General features: G+C 36.4%; 1 protein-coding gene across 1 annotated transcript in view; it reads right to left on the bottom strand.

Moving 5' to 3' along the window:
* Positions 1-4708: 4708 nt before the first annotated feature.
* PHC3 (polyhomeotic homolog 3) overlaps positions 4709-13674 on the bottom strand; it is a 112945-nt gene continuing 103979 nt past the window's right edge. Inside the window, exons 15-16 of the mRNA XM_078854364.1 lie at positions 6001-12139; positions 4709-5475 (exon numbers count right to left, since the gene is read on the bottom strand). Of these exons, the coding sequence (XP_078710490.1) occupies positions 11985-12139 (155 nt within the window). The 3' untranslated portion in view covers positions 4709-5475; positions 6001-11984. The remainder of the gene's footprint in view (positions 5476-6000; positions 12140-13674) is intronic.

The following is a 13674-nucleotide window of genomic DNA, read 5'->3' as shown; positions in this document are numbered from 1 at the left end:
GTTTAGTCTGGAGAAGAGAAGACAGAGGGGACATGATAACAGTTTTCAAGTACATAAAAGGATGTGTGACAGGGCAAGGCCAGATGGCAACAAAAGTAGTGGGAGATAGATATATTAGCTCCAGGCTAAACATATCCCTAGTACCAGGATAAGTTAAATTAAGACACCTGGGGCCAATTAAGAGCTTTCCACAAGGCAGGGAGGAAGCTAGGTTGATTGGGACACCTGAAGCCAATCAGGGGCTGGCTGAAACTAGTTAAAAGCCTCCCAGTTAGGCAGGTGGGTGTGCATGTCAGGAGCTGTGGGAGGAAGTTGTGCTGCTGGAGAGACTGAGCAGTACACACCATATCAGGTATAAGGAAGGAGGCCCTGAGGTAAGGGTGAAGTGGAGCTTGAGGAAGTGGGGGCTTCTGTGTGGGAAGTACCAGGGAATTGTATGTGTCATGTTTCTAAAAGGTCAGCTACCATAGTGGATACTATTAGGGTCCCTGGGCTGGAGCCCAGAGTAGAGGGCAGGCCTGGGTCCCCCCCCACACTTTTGTCCCCCTGATTAATCACTGAGACTGGGAGACAACAGAGACTGTGCAAGGGAGGATAGCTTCTCTTCACCTCCCTTGCTGGCTTATGATGAAAATGATTCCGTAAACTGACCCTTGTCCCTAGAGAGAGAAGGGTTATATGGAGGGTCACAGTGAGCCTCTGAGGCTAGCGAAATCTGCCAGGAAACATGGAATCCATGGAGGCAAGAACAGAGCTTTGTCACAGATGTTACAAGGAGGAGGGAGAAAAATTATTATTCTTAACCTCTGAGGATAGAACAAGAAGCAATGGGCTCAAGTTGCAGCAAGGGTGGTTTAGGTTGGACATTAGGAAAAACTTACTGTCAGAGTGGATAAGCATTAGAATAAATTGCCTACGGAGGTGGTTGAATCCCCATCAGTGGGGATTTTTAAGAGTAGGTTGGACAAACACCTGTCAGGGATGTCTACATAATACTTAATCCTGCCTTGAGTGCAGGGGACTGGACTAGATGACCTCTTGAGGTCTTTCCAGGTCTATGATTCTATGAAAACACAGAATTCCCAATAAGTTATTGGAATGTATTGGGGATAACTTTTTGTTTCAGAAACTGGAGGAAGTAAAATGGGGGATAGCCATTTTAGAATTGATTCTGACCCACAGGGAAGAATTAGTTGCAAATCTGAAGGTCGAGGATATTTTGGGTGGAAGTGATCATAAAATGATAGATTTAATGATCCTAAGGAAAGGAGGGAGTGAGAGCAGCAGCATAAGGACAAAGGACTTCAAAAAACACTTTGTAAAACTCAGTAAACTGGTAGGTATGATCCCATGTGAAAAAAATCTAAGGGGCAAAGGAGTTCAGGAAAGCTGGCAGTTTCTGAAGGAGACAGTATTAGACATGACTGCAAACTATCCTGATGTGAAGGAAAAACAAGGGAGAATAGTAAGAGGCCAATATGGCTCCATCAGGAGCTCTTTAATGACAAGAAAATCAAAAAGGATCCTACAAAAAGTGGAAACAGAAAATTGCTAAGGAGTAGTGTAAAAGAATAGGACAAGCAGGAAGGGACAAAACCAGAAAGACTAAGGCTCAAAATGAGTTACACCTAGCAAGGGATATAAAAGGCAATAAGAAGAGGTTCTTTAAATGCATTCAGGTCAACAGAAAGATGAAGGAAAGTAAAGGAAAGGTCCTCTATTTTGCAGAGAAGGAGAGTTAATAGCTGATGATATCAAGAAGGATGAGATGGTTAAATGCTCATTTTGCTTCAGTTTTCACTAAAAAGGTAAATGATGACCATATAGTCATATATATAATATTAACAGCAAGGGGGAAGGAATGCAAGCTAAAATAGGGAAATAACATGTTAAATTATATTGCGGTAAGTAAGATGTATTCAAGTTGCCAGGGCCTGAAGAAATTCATCCTGTGGTACTAATTGAAGCCATCTTGGAACTGTTAGCAATTATCCCTGAGAATGCATGGGCAATGGATGAGTGCCCTTCTTCAGTCTCCTGGGACAACATGGTACCTCTCCTTAGAAAGGTGAGCAAGAGGACAAGGGGAACTATAGATCAGTCAGCCTAACTTCAATACATGGGGAAAATACTGGGACAAATTTTTAAACAATCAATTTGTAAGTAAGTACCTAGAGGATACCAGCGTTATGAAGAATAGGCAGCATGGATTTGTCAATAAATCATGCCAAACCAACCTAATTTCCTTCTTTGACAGGGTTACTGGACTAGTAGATGGCAGGGAACAATAATTGTGACAACTTAATATTAGTTTCAGAGGAACAGCCGTGTTAGTCTGTATTCGCAAAAAGAAAAGGAGTACTTGTGGCACCTTAGAGACTAACCAATTTATTTGAGCATGAGCTTTCGTGAGCTACAGCTCACTTCATCAGATGTTTACCATGGAAACTGCAGCAGACTTTATATACACACAGAAATCATGAAACAATACCTCCTCCCACCCCACTGTCCTGCTGGTAATAGCTTATCTAAAGTGATCAACAGGTGGGCCATTTCCAGCACAAATCCAGGGGGGGGGGGGGTGGAGGGTGAGAAAACCTGGATTTGTGCTGGAAATGGCCCACCTGTTGATCACTTTAGATAAGCTATTACCAGCAGGACAGTGGGGTGGGAGGAGGTATTGTTTCATGATTTCTGTGTGTATATAAAGTCTGCTGCAGTTTCCACGGTAAACATCTGATGAAGTGAGCTGTAGCTCACGAAAGCTCATGCTCAAATAAATTGGTTAGTCTCTAAGGTGCCACAAGTACTCCTTTTCTTAATATTAGTAAGGCTTTTGACGACAGTCCCACATTACATTCTTGTAAGTTAGGGAGGTAAATGTGGTCTACATGATACTACTATAAGGTGGGTTAAAAGACTACAAAGAATAGTTATCAGTGTTCACTGCCAAACTGGGAGGGTGACCCATGGGGGTCAGTACTAGGTCCAGTACTAGTCAATCCGAGACGATCCGCAAATGCTGATAGTCGGGGTGCAGAGTGAGGGCAGCTGGCTTCAGCAGTGTTACTAAAAATGCTCAGTACAACCCACGTAGCAAATCTGTGGGGGCATGTGATCCAGCATGTCCCCACCACCACCCGTCGCTTCTGTAGTCAATATTTTCATTAATGACTTAATAATGGTATGGAGGATATGTTTATAACATTTGCAGATGACACCAAGATGGAAGGGATTGCAAGCACTTTAGAGGACAGGATTAGAATTCAAAATGACCTTGACAAATCAGAGACTGATCTGAAATCACAAACATAAAATTCAATACAGACAAATGCAAAATACTTCACTTAAGAAGGAAACCTCAAATGCACAACTACAAAATGGTGAATAACTGGCTAGGCGGTAGTGCTGCTGAAAAGATCTGGGAGTTATAATGGATCAAAAATTCAATGAGTCAACAATTCTGAAAAAGGCTAGTGTTTTGCGATGTGTTAACAGGAGTGTTGTAGGTAAGACATGGGAGGTAATTGTCCCGCTTTACTTGGCATCAGTGAGGCCTCTCCTGGAGTACTATGTCCAGCTCTGGGTGCCGCATTTTAGGAAAGATGTGGATAAATTGGAGAGGTTCCCGAGGAGAGCCACAAATATGATGAAAGGCTTGGAAAACCTGACTGGTGAAGAAAAGTTTAAAAACAAAACAAAACTGGGCAGGTTGTCGTGAGAAAAGAAGACTGAGTGGGGACCTAACAACAGTTTTATGTTAAGGGCTGTTATAAAGAGGTCAGAGATGAATTGTTCTCCATGTGCACTGAAGGTAGGACAAGAAGTAATTTGGCATAATCTGTGACAAGGGAGATTTACGTTTGATAGTAGGAAAAGCTTTTGAACTATAAGTGTAGTTAAATTCTGGAATAGGCTTCCAAGAAAGGTTGTGGAATCCCCATCACTGGAGGTTTTTAAATAGGTAGGACAAACACCTGCCAGGGGTGGTCGAGATTTACTTGATCCTGCCTCAGCACAGGGGCTGGACCTGATGACCTCCCAAGGTTTCTTTCAGCCCTACGTATATATGATTTTATATATGTATTTTTTAAATACATCTATAAAATATTTATCAATACAGAATGGGATGCATAAAGGAATTGAACACAAATTAAAAGATTCTAATTAAGAATTAGAATAGGAGATTATTCCACAGTTGGAATGTTGTACATATCTTTAGATATTGATTTTAAAGATATGGGGAAGGCAGGCAGGCTGATATAAGGATCTTGGTTGTACAGAATGGGTAAAGAAACTAGACCTGTGTTTTGTTATTTAAGCATATTTTAAAAAAAAGATGCTCTCAGTGACATTTTAAAAATGTTTCATGATTTATTTGCCAAGATGTGTAAATATGCCTACTTTATATGCACCAAAAACGATACTGTATATGCAAACATTTTAAAAAAAAATAAGTTGCAATCTGACAGCAGTCAGAAAGGACAGTTACTTCCTGGTTAAAGCGAGAGGTTTTTTTATAGTTGGAATATGAAAGCAAATGTTTTAACTAAAAATTATATTCCCTACCTTAGTGGGAAAAATATTAACTTGTAACGGCTAACCCAACTCAAGTGAATAGATGTTGGTTGTTCTCCTCCTGTCCTTAAAGCTTTATGTAGCATTTAATTTCTAATTTTAAAGTGAAAAAATAAAACTGATTAAATAATCAAAGTAAACAAATGGAAGTAGCTTTTATTTTTGAAGCACTGAACTCACAATACAACATAGTATTGAAATATAATGATATAAATAAATGATGCTATAGGTTGGCTAGTTTTCCACTTAGACCCACAGGGAGCAATGTTATCACACAAGAATGTTCAATAAGAAAAAATGTGCAGATAACAAAAGGTGCAATTACAAGCAAATTTAAGCAGCATAGTATAAGGTGCTTTGATTCAACACTTGTATAATCAGATTATCCATTCACAGACATGTTGTTAAAGGTAAATTTTACTTCACTCTGTTACAGACTAACAAATATGAGAATCTATAATTCATTCACATGCTGGTTAATAGGAAAGTGCTTTTTTCTTTAAAAATGATACACAAAGTGAAGATGATATTTTACATAGCTCACTGTGCTCTTCAACAGTAAAATTTCTTTAACTTAATTTTGGATTAACATTTACATTATTACTTTAATTATAGACACTGATATTACACTTTAATTATAGACATTGATCTAGTTGCTGAATTTGATGCTACATATGCTAAAACTTCTTGGTAAAGAAGAATCCAATATGATATCACTCCATGATAAGAACAAACACATTATTCTCTTTTTTATATATATATATATAAATCCAAATTTGTTTCTGCAAACAAAAGTTCAATTGTCAGTTTTAATACATGACTTTACCTTGCATAAAGCTTCTCTCATTCACCACGTGCCACATCTTTCTGAGGTTTCAATAACCAAAGTGTCCTTTTCTAAGATGTAACCAAAAGGAGGAGCAAAAATTTAAACACATGCAAAATGGTTGGGGGAAGTATGGTTAAAAAGCAAGTGAAATGCCTATGGTGTCATTTGCTAAATTACCAATAAACAGTTGAATTTTAAGAACTAGTGCAAACAGGAAAAGGCAATATTTAACAATACGTAGTTTGAAATGTTTGGCACCACAATCACAGGTTCATCCCTTATGCTGGCTTACACAGCATGGAAACGGTATTGTATTTTATGTTAAAAATAGGAAAATAACGAATACCTTCAAGAACAACCCTGAAAAACACCAACCAATAAACTTAATTTCTAGTTACTATTTGAAAAGATATAGGGCAAACCCTGCCCTACCACGTTTCTGAACACTGTTTCTTCAGCCTATATAAACTGGATACACACCAAAAAGGGCTGATAAAATATTTACAAAAACCCAATGGAATTTAAAAATCAGTATATCTCAAATGTATTCATGCACCAGGCATTTAAAGATAATGAAATAAGTAAAACTTTACCTAATCCACAGGTTTATGTATGAAAATACTTCATTTTAACTTCATATGACAATAGGTGAAGATTATAAGGTTATGTTCTGTCACATCCATTTTAGCAGCTCCTGTTTAATGAGGTTAATCTAATCTCTAGTCCAGTAAGAATTATGATACATCAACTTCTCAAATGGAACATGAACTATAGATGAAATTTTAAAAAGTTAGATAAGGTTACTAACATTGACAAGTCAGATTTGGCTTTTAAAATCTAGATCTAATAGTACATTACATACTTTATCTGTCCTGAGATGGCAGCATTCTTAATATTTGCTGCAATCATTTTAAAGCGAATGGCAATTTTTACATGGAAATGTGACAAAGCAAATCAATTTCAATTCACAAACTTTATATTACAAAGAATACTTTTAAAGCAAGATTTAGAAAACTTTAAAATAGAATACTTTTTTTTTTTTTTTAACCCACACACTTTGGGAAAAGGTATCAGATAGGATTTCAACCCTCAGGATGTCAATGTATCCATTGACTAGATAACAGCAGGAAGACCAGCTTCCACATACCATCCTCCTACTGTGCTTTAACCCAGTGTTGGAGGAACCATCTTTAAATATGAAATGGTAGTTTTCTCTTTCTGCTCATTTAATCCTTGTTTTCTTATTTAAAGAAAGCAATTAGCATGTGGAAAAATTGTTCACTAAATCCTAGACTGAGATAATAGACTCATGTCATGTAGAATACCAGCTCGAGGATAACTTTTTTTTAAAATCATAGTTGAACCCCAGTGACCTATGGTAAAACTATCTGTATCCCATTACCCTTCCATAAGCTATCTGTGTTCAAATAAAGGATCTTCTCTCTCTACCCCATTTTCTTATCTTAGCTGATACTACAGTGGGAAGCTATAATGCTGCATCTTTGATATAACAATACAACTGCACACCATGATATGATTAACAGGATTACAGATTCACTGCAGAATCTAATATGTTGAGAAGGTGGTAACTGCAAATATTTCAAATACTGGCAAAATAATTATAGAAAAATCACTGCCAAATGTGCTTTGTGCATTAATTTATGTGCATGCTTGTGTCAGCATTAAAGTCCTCCTTTAACAGGCCACATGCCATCCAAATTCTGTATAGTCATCTAGCCATCATTATTATAAAACACCCAATAAATTCATGATGTAGGTGCTACCCTTATTAAGAACTTTCTGTATCCATCTCATCTTAGATTCCATTAAGAAACCAATGAATGGACTCAGATGAGACCATGTAAATCTGCTCTTTAATGAGAGATTTTATTTGCTTTTCAGCTCCAAATGGAAATATTAGGTACTTATTCATCTTTTATTTTTCTTACTAATGCTAACTCACATCTCTCCTGGATCAAACTGGTTTCATCTGCAGAGCAGTTGTACCTAATAAACCATTCTATACTTGTGTCAATTATTTTTGTGCTTCTACTTCTACTTCCTCATCAGGAGGCTGAAATATGCTGATTTATTATGTGTGAACAATGCTGTACTTTTCAACTGCAGCTATAGAAGAATACAGTACTTTAAAAATGTTCATTAAGTATGAATTAAACATTATACTTATTTAATATTTATTTATCATTGTACTAAGATATTTGTGCTCAAATTATAATTCATATAAAACTCTTCAAAAGGCTCTATTTCTAGATGTCTATTTTATATCTAGATGACATTTTGGATAATTTAGCAGCAAGTAGCTTGCATTGGAAGTCAGTCTGAAATTTTCACTCATCCTCTCAATTTCTCTTGAAATATATTTACCCCACTGATTCTTATGCATGTGCTTTTTAGGAAAAGCTGAATCCACATCTTTGTCAACTCCAAGTGAACTGCAAGCTTATTGAAAAATTTAAATAATATGCTGCTTATATATTACCTTTCTTCTCAGAATTTCACCATTTCAACATTGATTTGCCCCATAATAGCATCTGAGATGTATAAATATTACACAATTTATAGAAGGGTAAAAACTGAAGTGTAGAAAACGTAACCAAAGTTACACTGCGATTTTAACGTAAGAGACTTGAATAGAACTCTGAGAGCCTAGTTATCAGTCTCTTGTTCTAACCACTACACAAGAGGCACTGGTGCACACAGCCTACATTCATGATGTAAAAATCACATATTTTAATCTCTATGGTGATGCTTGGGGAGGAAATCTGGCATAGTTTAAAACTTCTCCTTAAGATGTGTGGTACGAGAAGACAGCACTATTTCTCTCACTCAGATGATATTATTTGCAATGCAATGAGAACACAAATTAAACAGAGTCAAATTCTTCTCTTCCATAAACAGGTGCAACTCTATAGAGTTGAATTTGCTTATGCCAGCACTAATTCCCTTAATCTTCAAAGACAAATATTAACTTGTCTAATTTTAGACACTTTTTTTCATTAAAAATAGTGAAACTCCCCTCTCTCTTTAAGAATATACTTGGCCATGTTCTCTAAATTACATTTAAAACAAAGAGGGGAAGATGAACTTTTAATCATGTTTACAAAGAAATTTTTGGCAAAACTGATAAAACGTTCTTACCTTGTGGCTCACACTTACCTGATAAGCACACTGCAAAATCTGGCTCAAACTATAACTTATTTCACTATATCTACACACATCTTCAATAAATAAGAGAAAAGACTTGCAAATACTACCAGTGAGATGTCTTGACTTAATTAAGGTTATTTGGTAGTGCTCAGTTCAGTAGCACTTTCAGATACTTCTCTCTTTAGCTTCACTGAAGACCTGATCCAGCACCCATTGAAGTCAAGGGGAATCAACCTTCAAAGAGTGCTGGACCAGCCCCTAAATGCCAAAAGCTTCATCCTTTTAGCAAAATAAAGCACAAAACAACTAACTCATAAGTTATTACAATAGTAAAAAACAATGCTTGTAAAAACCCTACTATAATAACTGTACTCACAACTTGAATGTAGGTGTTGACAGGCCCTACTACATAATGAATAAAAATTAATATAGGAGTATGTCCAAAAGTGTATAGAGCCTTTAGAACACAAACATCTCTCCTCCGGTTCCACACAATTATTACACACTTAGGGCTCAATACAACTTCCCTTGTCTCCAGAGATCATCGGATCAGGCCCTCCTACTCTTAAATCATTGGTATTCTAACACTTTAACTGTTTTCTGATGTACAGTGGGAAGGTTTTATTTCATGTGCATCCTACTGCTTTCAATCGAAATAACGGAGTTGACTTTTACAAGGCCTGGCACATGAGAAATCAATGAAGCTTTTCTTAGTATAAAGATGCAGCAACACCTCTCAAACATGGGTCTAACATTTCAATGTATAGAAGAATCTGAAAATGATACTGGGATTAAACTTTTTAAATGCCCCCACATTTTCAAAGCAATCTGCAGGGATTTAGCCGCACAGTCTACTGGCTCTAATGTAAGTCATCTGACTTACACTGATATTAATTCCTCTGAATATGTAGATGTTTTATTCTATTTTAAATCTCTTTAAAATATTTCCAAACTGAAACTATAGCTCGTTGTGCAAAAGTGACTTTTTAAAAAATTACAATTACTTCTGTAGGAACAATAAATAACATCTAAGACTGAAAAATATGAACTTAGAGCTCTGTTCAGCCCCATATCCCAATCAACATTCAACAGTAATAATTTAAAAAAAAAAACTCCAAGACCACACACATTAGAAAATCATAAGCTTCTCTTCCTTTTTGATCAACTAGTTTTGAAGCAGCATCAATTTAAAAAGTGATCTTACTGAATAAATTATGCCAGGAAAAGCTCCAGTGTGGATGCAGTTATACCAATATTAATTACTCTAATCCAAGATAGCTTATTTCACTTTGCCAAACCAGAATAAGCTATAATTTTATACTAATATAACTGTATCTACACTAGCTTTTTTGGTTGCACTGCTTTAATTATGTTAGCATAGTTAAAGCAGCAAAACTTTTAAGTGTGGACCAGGCCTACAATTCCAGTTCTCCAATCCATGATATTTTAAAGCATACATAGTGTTTTGTGGCTCTCCCAGCTCTATAAGGAATTATATATGAAGTGTAGCTCAGCAAAAGAGCCAGAATGAATGTGTACAGCAATCTGGGTTACTTTGAGCTCCTGGCAGTCTGTCAATAATTAGTCAACAAGGATTTATATATATTAAAGGCTAATATATATAAAAAATCCTTGTTGACATGCATATATATATATATATTAGTCTTTATATACATATAACTGCTAACTGTAGAAGTGTTTTTCTGAAAACTGTCCAACAATTCAAGATTAAAACAATAACCAAACTAACATGCATGTAACACTACAAACAACTGTAGATCTAGGCTATAAGCCTCACAATAGAAGATCACACTATCTAACATACTGTAATTCATTATCAATTCACGTGTAACACATGTACTTTCTACATTGCCAAACAAAGAATAACACAGTAATCAGACAAAGATTAAAAAATTAGCCAATAGTATTTTTGTATATAAATAATTAACGCTCTCTAGTTTTGACAAATCCAAGAGATAAATATCAACATATCTTTAGTCTTCTACTAGCTTATCAAATGAGCACAGATAAGATAAAAAAAAAAAAGAAAGCTAAGCAGAACCCAAAGTAGCCATTCTTTTACCACTGAAATTAACACTGCCAACTATCTGCACAGTGCACTTTCAGCTAAGAAGTTTGATTTAACCACACTAGGATTAGCCAGATTAGACTGTCTTCCCCACACCACTGTGTGTACAGAAAAAAATAAATCTAAAAGTGCCTTGCAAAAAACCCCCAGCTTTTGGCTGTGTATTTTTCTAAATCTTTTGTTGCCCCACTGGGTGTTAAGCTCTCACCATACATTTTGCATTAAGTAGGTAACTTTGGGTAATCTTAACTTCCAGCTTCGTAGGCTGACAGAAAATATCGGAACAGAATCTTTTGATACAGTCAGTTCAAGAAGTTATAATTCAATGCAGTGGTTCTAATGCTGACCTCTGGTAGATAGAAACAAAGTGTTATGTCTAATGAAGGAAAGGGAACTACACCATTTTCTGCAGGTCCAATTTGCTCTTCAAAGTCATCTGTGAAATAGGAGCCAAATGTCAGCACACCTTTGACTAATTCTTTCCTTTTAACCAGCAACTGTGTGTTGGTCTAGGTTAACTAGCAGCAAGCAAACTAGAAGTATAACAATTTAATGCTGTCTTAGTGCATACCAGCATACAAACAACAAAAGTAATGTATGTGCTTCAGCACTCTCTGGGAAGAGTGTCATGCCATTTGCTTGCCAGTAGTTCTACCACTGCGAATGTTAGAGTTACGATGAACACCCTACATTTTACAGAATACTTCCAAATGAAGAAAATACTACAATGGCCAACAGATAAGCTTTAGGCTGTAAGAAGAGGTTTGTTACAAATTCCCTTCAAATGATATGCTCAAGACGAAATGAAACTCAGAGAGTGTCTAAATGCATAGCATTTTACCATAATCAGTGCTTCCACAGACTTTGTGGACTCTTCTGTTATTCCATAGTCTAAAAAATGCTTGTGGGAAAAATTTGTTTTTCTGAACATATGAACAAAATTCAAACGATGATCAGATTGTGTTAAAAAACCCTTAACCTTGTATGATATAGACCATGGTTTTGGGTATTGGTTTTTTTTTGGGGGGGGGGCGGGGGGGGAAGAGGGAAGAGACTAGTATCATCTACCACAACATATTACATTTTATATGTGCCACTCATCCTACCTCACCCTCTGCTTTATTCTAACAATTCCCAAGCATTGCTTATAAATTTGCTAATTACTGGAAGTTTTGGAGGATTATATGATACAGCCGGAGGAGTAAATTTTAAAGTCATTATGTCGGGGGAAAAAAAGATATTTAGCAAAATATCACAGTAATAGGTATGCCATAGTATGTATCAGTCTGTTAGAGAGAAGCTACTGTCTAAAGCTTCCCATTAGGATTCCTTCAATGAGTTGATGCGGGCACAAATTTTCAGTGCAGGTCCCAGCTTAATGTTCATTGCACTCATAAGGTGATCCTCTTTCAACAAGAGAAGGGCCTGTCCATCGATCTCTTGTGCTCTAAATTCATCTGCAATATCTTGACAACCTGCAGTGGAATAAGAAATAGTAGGTTAGAAATAAATGCTGACAGATGCAATGGCCTTGTATACAGTGGAATTTTTCTGATTCATAATTCCCAATGGCTGTATTTTTCATTGGTGGAAGTTGTAGTGTAGATGAGAGTTAGACAACGATTGCAAGAGCTCCTGAATTCAGCTGAGTCCTATCTACATTACATCATCGACTGGTGCTACCACTGGTACAACTGTGCCCATTAAAAATTAAAAATCCTAGTGTAAAACAAGGCAATTTTTTCCTATTTTGTTTACAAGAATGATTGCCATGATCTCAGAGTCCTTTGATGCAGACTAAAGAAATATCTATTAAATAAAAACACAGAATCCATCTGGGTTCTCTCCGGCAAGAAAAGATGACATTAATATTCTGCAGGTGTGAACAGCTCAAATCTCAGAGGCTCAGAAAAAAATTACTTACCTATAATTTCTGAAATATCCCCGGTTTTTGGGTTCACATGTACAACTCTGACTTAAATTTTCAGAATTTTTAGCTATGAAGTTTTATTAGAATTCCCCCAACAAAAATCATTAATATTACAGGCAATGATTGAAGGGCATACTCTATGTCTGAAGAAGGAAAGATAGTAGACTGGCATGTCAATGGAGGTGAGTTAAGGTAGTTGGGTGCCTTGTTTGAGGAGTACCATAATGCTGTGTTTCCCAGGTTTGTTTGTTTTTTTTCTTTCCTTAACTAACAAGGTAACAAGCATTCAGCTCACTGATACATGGTTGCAACTTTAACACAGAAAATTGGGATGTTCAATGGGAAAGACTGTTTCAAATAACCAACAATCTCTCCCACAGATTGTCATTGGGGGAAAGAAAATGATTCTCTGAGAGATGTCCTGATGAACAGTTTTCCTAATCCCATTAAGTGGGGATTTCTGTTATATTTCAACCTGACCTGCAACATTCTTGCTATTTCAATGCCAGCCCAGGAATCTGTTAAGCAGAAACTGTCAATTATGCCAAATTGTATGGTAGTTGTGTCCTATGGAGAATGTATAAATGTCCTCTAGCACCTAGAAGACCACTCATTTTCAGTTTTGACTTGAAGATTCTCCTTTCCCACTATACCTCATATTTTATATTAATTTAAAAACAATAACTTATTTTCTTAATCCACTTGTCTGGCACATTTCTTTTTATATCCTTTCAGATGTTTTCTCCCTTAACCTTCCACCCCCCATTCCTGATTTTAATTATTACTCAATAAGTTTTACTTTCTTGATTTCATTTAATATTTTTGGCTTTTCCCTTTTATAAAGAATCTGTACAGTTATGAGGAAATCCTCCACATGGAGAAGTCCCTATTTGTGTTCCCAACAGAACCAGGCACCATTGTTCCTAGGATGAGAGCAAGTGACTAATTCTGGATCTCATTGTAACTTTATATTTAAATTCTATAAAAGAATGAATATTGTCCTCTTTTCAGTCTGATTTATAAATGAGCAAAGGACAGGTAAATAGAAAGTGGTGAAGAAGTGTTAGTTCAGCTTGAGTG

Source organism: Lepidochelys kempii, chromosome 9, assembly GCF_965140285.1.
Source record: "Lepidochelys kempii isolate rLepKem1 chromosome 9, rLepKem1.hap1, whole genome shotgun sequence".
NCBI lineage: Eukaryota > Metazoa > Chordata > Testudines > Cheloniidae > Lepidochelys > Lepidochelys kempii.
This window is presented reverse-complemented; position numbering and strand designations above follow the sequence as displayed.